At 48.1% G+C, this 14699-nt stretch overlaps 1 protein-coding gene across 3 annotated transcripts; it reads right to left on the bottom strand.

The window, feature by feature from the left end:
* Positions 1-1977: 1977 nt before the first annotated feature.
* ZDHHC24 (zDHHC palmitoyltransferase 24) lies at positions 1978-14489 on the bottom strand. Of its 3 annotated transcripts, none has more exons than XM_088659336.1 (4): positions 12748-14489; positions 10799-11076; positions 9506-9818; positions 1978-2113 (listed from the first exon to the last, which is right to left on the bottom strand). In XM_088659336.1, exons 1-3 carry the CDS (start codon positions 13026-13028, stop codon positions 9508-9510), a joined length of 870 nt encoding a protein of 289 aa, XP_088515462.1. In that variant the 5' UTR covers positions 13029-14489; the 3' UTR covers positions 1978-2113; positions 9506-9507. The 3 variants fall into 3 exon arrangements, with proteins under 3 accessions (XP_088515462.1, XP_034953689.2, XP_088515463.1); XM_035097798.3 differs by lacking the exon at positions 1978-2113 and adding an exon at positions 6617-8165; XM_088659337.1 differs by lacking the exon at positions 1978-2113 and adding an exon at positions 8208-8335.
* Positions 14490-14699: the final 210 nt, after the last annotated feature.

Here is a 14699-nt window from a genome sequence, read left to right on the forward strand (position 1 = left end):
GTAGAGAGGCAAGAGGGAGCTCCCGGGAGGCGGGCCCACTTGTCGGTGGCACTTCTGGCACGTGGGCCAGGGATCCTCAGGAACGGCATTCGAGGGCTTGGGGTCTTTTGAGTAATGGCCGCCTTTAGGGCTGCCGGCTCTCGGGCTTCCCGGCTCTGGTGTGCAGGGAGGCTCACGGAAGGTGGTGACAGAAGTCTGAGGGGACCTCTTCTTCTTGGGTTTCTCCAGGAGCCGGTCTTGGAACATGGCCTGGCCATTGACAGAGATGCTTTCCCACATCCAGTGGAAGGGGAAGGAACCCGGTCGAGATTGCTTGGCAGATGCGGGAACTGGTGTCGGGCTTGGCGAGGCATTGCTGACATCTGGTGTGGGAGGTACTGGGGGCTGCCTAGGGGGGATGCAACACTCAGATTGGACACAACCCTGGTCTCCCCACCTCCCAGTTTTGGAACTCTGCTTCCCAACTTTGATTTGGATAGTCAAAACGCTTCCAGACTGGCAGCTTTTAGCTCTATTTAGCGCTATCCAGCCATTGCTCCTCCACTGTCAAATAGCACACAGAATCACAACAGGTTTTTCATTGGCATTCTCTTTTGGGGGGGCGCATCCTGCTACATTCCAATCACATTAGTGGGTGTGACACAACCACGGAGGCAGGTGCTATTGAAGGACTTTGGCTCAGTGGCAAAGAGAATTTAAAAGAACTGCAGTACAATTGCAGCATTTGATGCACATTTCACTCATGAACCTCAGTTGGTGGGAGCATGGAGCTGATAATGCCAAGGTTGCAAGTTTGATCCCTGTACGGGACAGCTATATGTCCCTGTGTTGCAGGGGATTGGACTAGATGATCCTCAGGGTCCCTTCCAACTCTACAATTCTATGATTCTATGTCATGGACTGGTTGGGTGCAGAGGAATGGTGGGAGGAACCAGCTGGGGAACCACTCAGAGAAGAAGCCTCACAGCCTGTGGAGTGATGATGGGATGATGTTGAGTGGTTGGAGGGAGAGGACTGGGAAGAGGAGTTGCTGGAAGCTGGAGAGGTAACAGGGCTTAGTGAGCAGGGAGAGTCTGTGGCAGAGAGAAGTCCAGCATCAGAGACAGAAGCTGAAGCAGGAGAGGAGGGAGGTGATGAGACAGAGATGAGTCCTGCTGAAGAAGGATCACAGGTGTCTCCCCCTCCTGATGTGACAATCTCTCTTCCCCACTTGTTTCCCAGAACCTGGAGAGGCATGAAAAGGGCAGAGGAGAGGTTGGCTGCCTACAGCAGCAGTCTCAGATTGCTTGGGGAAAGCCCTGCAGTGGAGGGGGAAGGCTGTGAGGAGGCATAGTCTCGGCAACTGATTTTCATGGAGGAAGACCACTGGGAATGTGCTGCTCTGATTATTAGGCCTGACACTCAACCCCAAGTCTTGGGGGAATCATGTTTTTGCTAATAAAGAGTTAACTACATCTTCGAACTGTGTAAATTGTAAAAATGCTGCTTTCAAAACTTGACCTCTCTGTAAGACCTCAGACTGGGCAGGTTGTTTATTTTAAAGCGATAAGCACAAACAAATCCTGCTCTGAATCAGGTACCTTTCCCTTGAATTACAACCCATTCCTTACTTAGGATTCCTCCAAAGTACCCTGGGAACAGTAGCTTATTAAAGGCGCTGAGAGTTGTGTTAGAAGACCCCTCACATCACCCTTCACAAACTACAGTTACGGGATTTTGGGGGGGGGAAGCCACGATTGTTATATCATTTACCTTCCTGTCGGAGCAGTACCTATTTATCTACTTGCACTTTGACATGCTTTTGAACTGCTAGGTTGGCAGGAGCAGGGACGGAGCAATGGGAGCTCACCCTGTCGCGGGGATTCGAACCGCCAACCTTCTGATCGGCAAGTATAGGAGTGCTTTAAACGTGTGCTGTGGATGGGACCCTCCTTAGGCCCACAGCAACAACTTGCCTGCTCAGTTCTTGCTCCGGTTCTATGTCTGAGATGCTGTTGGCATTTGGGGCTGTTTCCTCAGGCTCCCAGCAGGGCTTCCTTGCGGGGTGAGGGCCTCTCTTCTTTGCCCGCTTCATACAGATCAACATCCCATCACCAGCATCCAGGTAGTCCTCCTGAGTCACACAGAGACATTTTATAGCACCAAGGCTGGCTCCAGAGTCATGCATTTGGGCACCAGGACCCTGAGTCCAGCAGAGGGCCTACCGTCTAAACCAAACCACAGTTTCCACTTTGCACAGAGACGATCGGTTGGAAAGTAAGAGATCCCTCAGTTTGCTCTTCTGGGTTGGGGTGGGGAGCCAAGAATGTCATACCTGAGGGCCCACCCAAAAACCTAGGAGCCAGGAAACACTGGTAAAATGCAGTGTTTTTCCAGTGGTGGTTTTACCACTGCTTTACCACTGGAATGACTGCAGTGATTCTAGTGGTACCATCCGGGCAGGACTTTGGGGCAGATGCCCAAGAACCCACTCAGCAGAATGAGGCCTCCTAAATCAGGGGTCCCCAAACTTACATTGCCAAGGGCCGGTGCCGCCAGCACCAATCGCGCTGTGGGCCAGAGCATGTGGGAGCGTGCACCCATACTTGTGTGCACACACGATTTCCAGCACACTTCCGGGTCATCGGAACACCAGAAATAGCTTATGCGCATGCACATGGGCCTCCTCCAACCCAGAAGCGGCAACCCGGAAGTGGGCAGCTGCACTCTTAAGAGCAGGCGGCAGCAGTGGGTGGCGGGGGGCCACATAAAAGAGCCTCGTGGGCCGCATCCGGCCCCCGTGCCTTAGTTTGGGGAAGCCTGTCCTAAATACAGCAGTAGGATGTATCATTTTACAGGGTGGAACTTACTTTTTGTTAACTTCTTCAGTGAGGAGCCTTAAAAATACCTTTTTGGGTGTGAGGAATTCAAAATCTGCTATTATTTTTGTGTCTGGAGCTTGGTAAGTCTACATTTTATGAAGCATAGAATAAATTGAAACAAAAAACAAAAAGATTTCCTTCCAGTAGCACCTTAGATACCAATGACAAACTTAGTTGGTCTCCAAGGTGCTACTGGAAGGAATTTTTTTAATTGTTTGTTTCGACTACGTCAGACCAACACGGCTACCTACCTGTAAATAGAATAAATTGCTTTAGGAAAACCAATGAATTTTAATTTTACCTTCTGAAAATGTCAGACATGCTAAATAATAATAATAATAAATAAAAACAATATTAATATATAATATACAACTGCAAGTACTTGGCAATCTTTTGTCATGATTTCTATGCAATTTCACACACATTTTACATACCAATCCAAACTAAATTAAATCAGTATAACCAAGCAATATATTTTGAATTCCCAAGTCATGTTACAACTTTTTAGCACCTCTCCTTTTGGGAATTGGTAAGCTGACAAATTCAGCATGCCCTAATTGCAGCAGGGACTGCCTTACTGCATTTCAAAGTAAATTAAGCAATGTGCATCGTGCTTTTGCTTTGACCTGTGCGATTTACTGACTGGCATACTGCGAAACTGAGGCTTAAAAATATATTTAGGCATATGTGTTCACTTGAATTCTGCACCCTTTCTCTTCTCGCCATACAACTTCTGGTACGTTACAAAATCAAGTCCAAGGGGAACGATTCCAGTGCAGACCAACTGAGAATTTCCCATCATTCACCTGGGCCCCATCACTCTCTGGCTAGGAGCAGGAAATCCTCTGGCTTCCAAGGGCCACAAGCAGCAATGGGTGGGTGTCTGAGAGCTGCATGCCAGTGGCATGGCCACACCTGACGATTGGTGTGGCCTTGGTGCACACATTCACATTACAGTGGTACCTCGGTTTACAAACACAATTGGTTCCGGAAGTCTGTACTTAACCTGAAGTGAACTTTCCCATTGAAAGTAATGGAAAATGGATTAATCCGTTCCAGACGGTCCATGGAGTACTTAAACTGAAGCGTACTTAACCTGAAACGAACTTTCCCATTGAAAGTAATGGAAAGTGGATTAATCCGTTCCAGACGGTCCACGGAGTACTTAAACTGAAGCGTACTTAACCTGAAGCGAACTTTCCCATTGAAAGTAATGGAAGGTGGATTAATCCGTTCCAGACGGTCCACGGAGTACTTAAACTGAAGCATACTTAACCTGAAACGAACTTTCCCATTGGAAGTAATGGAAAGTGGATTAATCCATTCCAGAGGGTCCACGGAGTACTTAAACTGAAGCGTACTTAACCTGAAGCGAACTATCCCATTGAAAGTAATGGAAAGTGGATTAATCCGTTCCAGACGGTCCACGGAGTACTTAAACTGAAGCGTACTTAACCTGAAGCAAACTTTCCCATTGAAAGTAATGGAAAGTGGATTAATCCGTTCCAGACGGGTCCGCGGAGTACTGAAACTGAAAATACTCAAACCGAGGCATACTTAAACCGAGGTATGGCTGTACTTCTCTGGTTTTCAAAGGCTTACACATCCCTATGAGGCAGACACACACACACACACCCAGTAGCAAGGGAAACATGCTTGGAAAGTATATGAGGTGCACAGAAGCATTTTGGCCATGCTGATATTGCTGAACTAAAACATCTATAGTCCCAGGCCTTTGGCCATGCTTCATAGGGCTGATGATGGGCATTGTAGTTTAACTACGGACGGCCAAATTTTCCTCACACCAAATATCACTGGAGAAACCGTGACTTCACCTCTTTGTTTGTACAGTGCCTGAGGAGCATCTTAAAACAGTGCTAATCTTGTTGTGTGTGCAAAGTATGGCCTCCGCTTATGTGAGCAAGAAACCCCCGTTGCCCTCTCCAAGCTAACCTGCTGTGGAGGGGAGCTCTCCGATATCAGGCCCAAAAGCCGCACCCGCCCCTTTGGCTCATAGATGGTGCCGGCGATCCGGTTAACAGGGTCCACTGAGGGCTTGACACAGGCATTGGTCAGCACTGAGTGGCGATGAGGGTTCAACATGGTGCCCACGACAACATGGAAGGAGACGCATCAGCTTTCCAGTTACCATAGCAACCGGCCCACTTCCAGAACAGCTAGAGTGGCAAGCTTCCAGAACAATGCATGGCTCTCCCCAGCCAGGGGTTTTCATATTTATTTATTTCATTAAAGTTATACACCGCTCGATTGTAAAAACAAAACAAACAAAAAAACACCACCTCAGAGCAGTTTACAAAAGATAAAACAGGAAAATCAGGAAAAATTCACAACCCTACTCCAGACCCTCCTATTGTCCCTATTTTCCAGGGACAGTTCCAGATTTATAGAAGCCGTCCCAGTTTCTGATTTGATCCCAGAATGTCCTGGTTTTCCTTAAGATGTCCCTATTTTCATCAGAGAACGTTGAGGGGTATGGTAGGACGTCCCTATTTTCATCAGTGGGTACGGAGTTATGTGACCTCTGAGCCAAGATACCATGTTTCCCCTATTTTAAGACGTAGTCATAAAATAAGCAATAGCAGGATTTTTAAGCATTCAAGGAATATAAGCCAGAGGGGGAGGAAGAGACTCGGAGGAGGAGAGAAATCAGAGGGAGGAACAATGGGAAAGCTCGGGAGGAGGGGGGAGGGATGCAGGCAGATGCTCAGAGATGTTGCAGAGCCAGGGCACCGACCGCTCAGGGAGGAAGCTGAAAGGGCATCACTCCTTCCGGCGCAAGAAGTAAGGAGTGCCGCAACGCAGGTCAAGGGAGCAGCGTTTTGGGGTGCCCAGACTACTTTGTTGGCATAGGAACAGACGTACGCCATTGCCGGATTCTGATTCGGGATGAGAGGTCATGTTTTAAGCTGTCTCTACACTGTAAATAAATAGCACAATAAACGTCCTTGAAGACAAGCTGGACTCAGGCGGAGTTACTCTAGAGTAGCCACGACGACCCTCTGACAGTGAGGTAAGGCGATCTCGCAGGTAAACTGGTCCCAAGTTGTTAAAGGCTTGATATAGTGATAATAATATATTGAACTTGGCTTAGTAGCAAACCAGCAAGTAGCGCAGATGTCTTGAGCACAGGTGTTCTAGGCTGACAAGGCCTCACTCCTGTCAGCAGCCGTGCTGCAGCAGACTGCACTACCTGCAGCTTCCACATCAAGCGCAAGGGAAGCTCCCACATGGAGTGCATAGCGGTAATCCAGTCTTGAAGTAACCAACACATGAATTACTCTGGCAAGGCTTTCCCGGTCCACGGCAACCCATGCTGGGCTTTCATTTAAAGCTTGCCTTTCCACCCCAGAGCCTGTTTGCAACAGCCTTCGAGCGACTTGACATGGCAGAAGTACGGTAATATATTGGGGTTCTTGGCTTCCACACCGTCTGAGAAGCACTGTTCTCAATCACTGTAATGTAGCTGGCCACTTCCGGAAACAGTGTGTGGAGTTAGATCAGGCGTGGAGAACCTGAGCGTCCCCCACCCCGATGCTGCTGTACTACAACTCCCATCATTCCTGACATTAGCCATGCTGGCAGGGGCTGATGGGAATTATAGAATCCAACATCTGAAAGGCAACAGGTTCCCATCTCTGAGCTAGATGAACCTTTCAAGAAAGGCAATGCCACTTGAGAGTGTGTGTTTATGTATTTATATATACAGTATCTAAAAAACTGTAGTCACAAGATAATTGTGTTATCATTTTAAATAGCATTTTAATGTATAAAGGTGCATTTACATCTAAAGGTAGGCCCAATGTCAGATGAAAAGCTGAAACAGAAGAGAATAGCAGTTTTCCCCAAACTAACCCAGGGAACTCACAGCTAAAACAGGATTAAAACCCACATCTCCATTACTCATGGCCACAAGGAAAGGTGGGTATCTCAAGAGCCCAGCATTCTTGCCCTCCTCTCTGGGGGGCTGTTTGCACTGGTGGCTGATTTACTATTGAAAGTACCTAGAAATTAAAACCACCTACAAGCAGTGTGGGCTGACAACTTTTCTGGAATGCAGCTCGGATTTCCGTCATTGCCTTTTCGCTGTCCTCTCAAAACAGCTGCAATTCAGGGAAGCACAATAGATCCATAAGAAGGAACAGTACTGTTTCTGTCTAATGTTGCCAACCTATAATGCCTGCTCAGCATCGAATGAGATGCCTCCAAACCACCATCTCCTGCAAAGGATGCCCTGACACCCCACCTCTCAGGGCACAGGGAGTGCCCACATCATCCAGAAGCTCAATGGTAGAGCCCTGTTTTGCATGCATAAGGTCCCAGGTTCAATTCTCAGCCTCTGCAGCTGAAGCATCCATGTAGCTGGTCTGGAAATTGCCACTATCCATCAGAGCCGTCAATACTAGGCTAGGTGAACCAACTCTCCAACTCCAAATAAGGCCGTTTAACGCACCCTACATTACTGGAAACATTATTCGAAAACAGGCCAGGAATCTTGTTTCTTTGATCTGCCCACTCCATCTTGTGGGCTTGCAGCAGTGCAGACCTCTAGGCAGGCAACATTTTGTAAGGATTCAGTGGGTAATAAGGCCAAAGCACAAAAGCAGAGCTAAGATGTGGAAGGATCCTAAGCATTGCAAGGCGGCTGGCAGAATTCTAAAGGAAAGGGATAAATATCGCCAGAATTCCTTCACTCATCTCTTGCTCGCTTTTGGCAGAAGCAAGTTCCCTATGTCAATGAGATACCAACCTCACAAATGCCAAGAAGAGAGTGACAGGTAAAGCCATCGCACCTACTACAATTTTTTGTGTTGTGTTTCCACCGCAATTCTTGCCTAGTTTTTCTTAGCTTCTCCCTGCGCCTTCCAGTCTGAGAGAGTAAGGAAGGGGTGTGTGACATTTCACAGCTGTGGATTGAAATAAGCTGGTGGAAAAGCACCATGCAAATCTGAAAGGCAGTGAATAAATTTGGTCCCAGCAACCTCAGCCACCAGGTGGAACTTAGGCCAGCAGGATGGCTAAGCTCCCACGGAGACCTCCTTCCAGACCACTGAAGTGAACCATTTGGGGCCCCTCAAAAGCATCCCGTGTGTGCCAAAAGCCACTAAATCAGATGGAAGTATATGTCACCAGCACCCCAAAAGGAAAAAGCTATTGATGACAGGGGAGCAAAACATTTGAGAATTCATCTCTCAGCTCATCTGCTTTGGAGGAGAGCAGAGGTGTAGCTAATCGTTCTCCCCTCACAGGGTCCTCGACTCCCCTTGCAAAACACAGAATGGAAACCTGGAAGGAGAGAAAGAGAAAGAGAGAAAGAGAGATTGTCATGGTCTGCTATCAGGCTGCAGTAGAGAGAAAGAGAAATAGGGCTACTATCAGTTCTGTTGGGAAATGCAGTAATCCCTGGCTCTTCCCCTCCTTGGACTCTTTCCATTCCAGATGGTCATTTTGAGAACCTTGTAAGTGAAATAATTAACAACAACTAAGAAATAGTGTCCAGGTTTTCTTTTTTCCTTCCCCCCCCCCCGCTTTTCCTTTTATGTCAAGACTGCCTTAAGCTTGAAGACAAGGGTTGTCTTATTATTAATCTTTTCAATCCACTCTGGGAGCCTCTCTCAGCTGAAGAGCAGGTCAAAATGCTTCAGATTAACAAAAAGTAACCCAGGTGGCGCTGTGGGTTAAACCACAGAGCCTAGGGCTTGCTGATCAGAAGGTCAGCGGTTCGAATCCCTGTGACGGGGTGAGCTCCCATTGCTTGGTCCCAGCTCCTGCCAACCTAGCAGTTCGAAAGCACGTCAAAGTGCAAGTAGATAAATAGGAACCGCTACAGCGGGAAGGTAAACGGCGTTTCCATGTGCTGCTCTGGTTTGCCAGAAGCGGCTTTGTCATGCTGGCCACATGACCTGGAAGCTATACGCCGGCTCCCTCGGCCAATAATGCGAGATGAGCGCGCAACCCCAGAGTCGGTCACGACTGGACCTAATGGTCAGGGGTCCCTTTACCTTTACCTTTACCCAGAATGGATGAGTAGTGTGTGGGTCATTATTAGCATTCCTTCATAGTAATTATAAGTGGTCATTTTTCTGCAGATAATATTTTACTGTATTTCTGCTGCTCCTGTAAATTGCACAAGAAGAGCTCTTCTTGGAGTCAAGGTGGGGGAGAGACCAAGTGTGTGGCTATATCAAATACTGGAGAAAGAAGATTTGAGAAAAGTAGCCTTGTGTGTTCTGAGCTTCCAAGACTCACAGGCCTTGCAGTGATTGTGCCTTAGGACTGCCTTAGGACTGCCTTAGGACTGCTGCCGTTTCCTAACATTTCCACACACCCCACCATTTGCAAATAAACCAGGGTCCACTGGCTTACAACGTTCCCCCCCAAACCTGCCTTACAGGGTTATTGTAAGGATTACAACTAAGTAAGTTATGTGCAGTGGTTTGAACATGCGAAAGCGCTGGACAAACCTCTGGTCCATGGGGTCATGAAGAGTCGGACACGACTAAACAACAACAACAAGCATTATTATTGTTAAAAAAAAATATTTTGCCCACTGATTGCTTTTTTCTGGTCAACCTTGCATAAGAAGTGCATTTATACATAGTCCCAACCTGCACCCTGGAACCCACCTTTAGAGGTCACGGGATTTGGGGAGTGGCTCAGATGGGGGGCACTTAGTTCGGAAGGTGATCCCGTCCCCCGGCAAAGGGGAAGCAATGAAAGGCATGAACCACACCAGGTGCCCCTGATCCCCCAGCACTTCCCGAAGGTTGTCTTGCCAGCCCAAGTCGTACTGACGATCTCCTTCGAACCATTCATTGGTCGTCTGCCCACGCAGGGCCAGCAGGCTGTGAAAGAGCAGGAAGCCCGTGCAGAAGAGGAAGCCAACAATGCAGACGTCAGTCACAAAAGCAAATATGAAGATTGTGATGTTCACCTGCCCTACAAGAGAGATCCAAGAGCTACGTTAGTTACGAAAAGGAGAGAGAGGAAGATGGGACCCCAAGAGCCCTCCATCTGCTTTGCTGGAAAACCAGCAACTTTTGTCTCTGCCTCTCCTCAAAATCGTTCCATTCCAGCTTCTCCAAGAAATGCCTCTTTTCGCTCCCCACTTCCCAATGCGGAAGGGATGCCTTATCTTTCGAGGAAGAGACCTTATTGAGTGGTAAAGTATCTGTTTTGAATGCAGAAGGTCCCAGGACAGGTAGAATCATAGAATTGTGGAGTTGGAAGAGACCACAAGAGCCATCTAGTATGGGGCTCGAACCCATGACCCTGATATTAAGTATCTCATCCTCTACCGATTGAGGTAAGCCTGGGCTTGAATTAAACCCTGTCCACAGATACAGGAACCCACCCACCCCCACTTGTGCACCTACAACCACGTATAGTGGCACTGGGAAAGAAGTAATTTAATTCATACCAGGAAATGGAGGAAGAGAGCTGGAGAGTACTCATGGCTCGTGAGGAGACCCTCCCCAGAGCCTGAACAGGACAAGGCAGTGGAAGCCCCAAAGAGACCAGAGGCACACTGAGGCTTTGTTTAGGCTGCTCAGCCTCTCCGCCTAACAGCTGATACATGCAGTACACAGAAGCAGCCTTTCTGCACATCCTCTAGCCTTCTGCCAGCCCCAGAGCTTCAACTCCAGTTGCGGATATTTTTGGTACAGTATTTTTGATCTGGATTGGAGAGAGAGGCACCAAGGGTGTTTCAAGGGTGTTTAGGGGGCGCTCCCCACTTACATGATTTTCCCGTATGCGTGCGGGGCGCTGGAACGTAACCCCCGCGTAAGAGGGGAGTTGCCTGTACTCTCAAAAGCAGGGCTGGTACTATTAAGAGTGGTGCAGAGGCCTATTTCGTCAGTTTCCAGCATGCAACCGTAGGCCTGTGATGGAGTCTGTACGGCGCCAATGAATCTTACCCATCAGTAACATAAGCCAGGGAAGTAGTAGCAGCAGCATCGCCTGAACAGAGGTGCCCTCCTGGAGCAGCGATAGGACCACATCAGCATTGATCATGCAGCCGTACAGCAAGGCGACAGAGCCATGTAGCAGCAGGCAAAGGAAGTAGCGGTAGTTCTGGTATCCCAAGCACTGGCCGAGCAAAGTGCAATGGTGGTCGCGCCGCAGGATGCAAATGTTGCAGGAGAAACAGTGGCTGCAGCGGGGAGGGACGTGAGATTGGCAGGAGTAGCAGTAACTGAAAGAGAGAGAGAGGAGGGACGGTGAGGTTTGTACTGGGCTCATGTTATGCCACTCACTCAGACCAGCAGCAGAGGATATGATTTACATGCAAATGGTCCCATGTTCAATCCCTGGCATCTGGAGGAAGGGGTGGGGGAACCTCGCTTAAATCCCAGATGAACCATTGCCCATCAGTTTGTTTGAAACTGGGTTAAACTACCGTAGTGGTTTGACTTGGCATAAAGCAGCTTCCAATGTTGCTTTTTTATTCTTAACAACTCTGGTTAAATGCCTTTTGGCAGTTCGGCCCCTCGGGGAAAAGATCACACAGCAAGTGGGAGACGAACCCAGCCCCAACCATTGGCCACAGAAGGAGCAACTGTGGGGACGGTGCTTCTCTCCTCCATTGCAGGAAATAATACTCTGCTCCAAATACAGGCTTCCCTGGGACTGTCAAGCAGCCAGAGGATTAAAGGCTGCCAGCTTGTGTCACAGGTATGTGAGGGAGTATTCTTTCAACCAGTTATAAATGACCCTGATCAACTGATTGAAAAGTGGAGCATAAAACTGATGAAACAAATAAATACATGAAAGGGGGCAACATATATATATATATATATATATATATATATATATATATATATATATAATGCAAAGAACCTGTGGGGACAGGAAGCATGCCTTTCCCCCTAACCATAAGTTAAGGTCTACTAAATTCAATGGGGATTAGTCCCATTTATTTCTACCTGATATGCTTTCATTTGTTTATATGTTAATTTCTACATTGCCCTATTAAGAAGAAAACCTTCTCAAGGCAGCATACTTAATAAAATCAACCTAAGAGACGAAATTCAAAGACAAACAGAGGCAAATATCAGAGGAACAAAAAAATAGGGCACATGACAGGTTAAGCTCTTGTTAATAACATGTTTTAACCTGGCATCTAAAATCAGGCACAAAAACCTTCCTAGCATACAAATGCAGTGAATTGCACAATGTAAGTGCTGCTGCAGTTAATACCCAATTCTTTGTGGCCACTGAGGAATTCATTCTACGATATTCCTCTTTTGCTTGTACAGTATACTCATTCATTTTTTAATCTTACATATTAAATCCATTTCTCTAAATGCCCCTTGGTTGTTTTCTCTCTCTCTCACACACACACTTGCCTCCATCGTCTTAATGAAGCAGGATCTTGCTTACAAAAAAAACAAAAAAATGTGCTGCAAGCCTGCAATACATTTAGGAATGCCAGTAGCTGCCAGGTTAAGATATGAGCTTCAGTACTGTTTACTCTGGCAGAGCATCTAACACAGAGTTGTCTACCCCGAAATTCTCAGGGGTCTTTCCCATTATCTGCTACCTGGTTCCCTTTTTAAGTGATGGGACCTCCTGTCTGGCAGCTGCGATTTCTCCTCGATTCCTTTCCCTTTAATGCACCCCAAACCTCACTGGCGCTGTTGCTCTCCTCAGGGCTTTTCCTCCCCTGAAAAAAAGCTTTGGTAAAATAAAAACCAACGAGAAGTGTGCCTCTGAGCATGTGCCGAGCGCCAGGCCAAGGCGCTTTTCCTAGCCTATCAAAAGCGCCTTCCCAACCCTTTTCCCGCCACTTCCCCAAACCCCGCCTCCACACCCCCACACCCTTTTCTGATTGGCTGCCGTCCGCTGAAGCAACCATCCTACTCACTCCCATCCTTGCCCCGCCCCCGCCAGCATAACGCCGCGCGTGCTGGGCGAGGCTGTGACGAAACGGCGTGCGTTCTCGAGCACGTTCCCCAGCAGGAAAAGCAGCGATGCCAGTGATGCAAATGGGAATGCTTCTGTCCTACGGGCCTCGCTCCCGCGCTCGCCGGCGCCTCCGCGTTGCCGAAGCAGCAGCACCGCGATCACCTCCAAGGCGAGCGCGCCCACCAGCGCCGCCCCCACGCACACGGGCAGCACCCTCCGCTCCCAACCGCTGCCGGCCATAGCGGCGCACGCGCGACACCGGAAGAAGCCTTCTCCGCCAATCCAAAGAGCGAGCGGACACTCGGTGCCGCCTTTAGAAGTGTGATTGGCGAGTCGGCTAGCCAATCCATCTGCCACGTGAGGCGGCCCACGCGTTGTGTTTACCTCACAGCGATTCCTCTCCGTCAGTGGGGAGCTTGATTTACTTACCTTGCAATGTGACTATAGTCGCCTATTTAATAAATATTTAGTAGGTCGGCTCAGAAGCCCCACGGAGTCAAAACATTAGCAACTTAAGCTGCTGCACACCATACATCTAAGGGCCTCCACCCTGAGGTTACCAGATTATTTTCAATAAATCCGGGGCCACTTTTTAAAAAATGATTTTTTTATAAAAAAAACCCACCAAGTTATTAAAAAAAAATCAAGAAAAAAAATCAACACCACAGATCAAAGTTTGCAGAGCTGGCAAGTAGGTCCTCTCTGCGAGTGGGCGGACGGCACCCACTGGGGACCCCGAGATGCCGCCGAGCCTTCTGCTCTCGCTGCGGGGCTGCCCCAAAGCTCCCAGCCACCGCCGGCTGAAGTGATCCAGAGCTCCCTGCCGTAGCCAGATCGAGCCCAAAGCTTTTGCACGAACACGCACACCCCGCACCGCTTCTTTCTCTTTTCTCCCCAGCCCAGGCTCCCCTTCCCCGAGGCTGGAAGGTAGCGCCAGTTCAGAGTCAGTGTGGAGTCCGTGTCAGGACTTCGCAATCCCCAGTCAAACACTGGACGAAAGGGAGCTGGCAATACAATTCACTGGGATTTCCCTTTTTTTCTTTTAAGGGCGATTTCACTCGCCCCCCCCTCCTTTCCCCCTGTCTCTCTTCCTTTTTCTCCCCATTGCTTTCAGCGCGACCAGCTTTGCTCTTGATCTCCGTTCACGGGGCGGCAGCAGCAGCGTCGACGAGAGAAGAAAATCAAGGAAGGGGGGGGGGAGCGAAGCTTGAAGAAGGGTTGGAACTTAGAGGCCAGGATGCCATTCAGGGAGATGGAAATGAGGCCGACGGAGAGAAAGGGGGCTTTTCTTTCTGATTTTCCCTTTCGCGCGTGTGCCTGTGCTAATACAAGGTGGCAAACAGGTAATGGAAACGATCGACTGATTTGGCTTTCTTCATAGCTCCCCCCCCCCCCCACAGTGAGCAGTGGTCTGCATTAAGAGAGTCTGAGAAGTGTTGGATAAAGGAGACAGCTGATTTAAAAGATTTAGAAAATAAGGCACTCATTTTCTGCACCACTGCTCTTGTATAGCAAAAGTATCTTTCCCATCCGCCCCAAATTTGTTTTAATGCATTTCACTTTATCTATAATTGCACTACATAAATGGCTTTTTCGTTATTAATTAATTTTCTCTATACAGGAAAGTTTAAAAAAAATATTTGAACATTGATGTTACTCATAATGTATGTTCTCATGTCATCTAATAAATTGATGTATGGGGAAATGAAGTATTTTAGGAGTAGCTTAAGTTGTGTGGTTGCTTTCTTTATGCATTAACCTGCCTTTCATGGCCCTTTTCGGTCCTTAAAGACATTCAATTTGGTTTTAAGCTACATCTTCAGCCCTTTGAGGACACTGGTACTTGACTATACTGAGTGCCAACTACTTCGAACTTAAAAATGGAAATCGTAATGCTGGTGGTCAACAAAA

This window comes from Zootoca vivipara, chromosome 16, assembly GCF_965207765.1.
Source record: "Zootoca vivipara chromosome 16, rZooViv2.hap1.1, whole genome shotgun sequence".
In the NCBI taxonomy this organism is placed as follows: domain Eukaryota; kingdom Metazoa; phylum Chordata; class Lepidosauria; order Squamata; family Lacertidae; genus Zootoca; species Zootoca vivipara.

Coding starts and splice junctions, on each gene's coding strand:
- ZDHHC24 (XM_088659336.1), bottom strand. CDS start 13,028: ATGGCCGGCAGCGGTTGGGAGCGGAGGGTGCTGCCCGTGTGCGTGGGG. Junction 11,077..12,747: donor GGGGCGGGGCAAGGATGGGA/GTGAGTAGGATG, acceptor TCTCTCTTTCAG/TTACTGCTACTCCTGCCAAT. Junction 9,819..10,798: donor CTGGCTTATGTTACTGATGG/GTAAGATTCATT, acceptor TCTCTCTTGTAG/GGCAGGTGAACATCACAATC.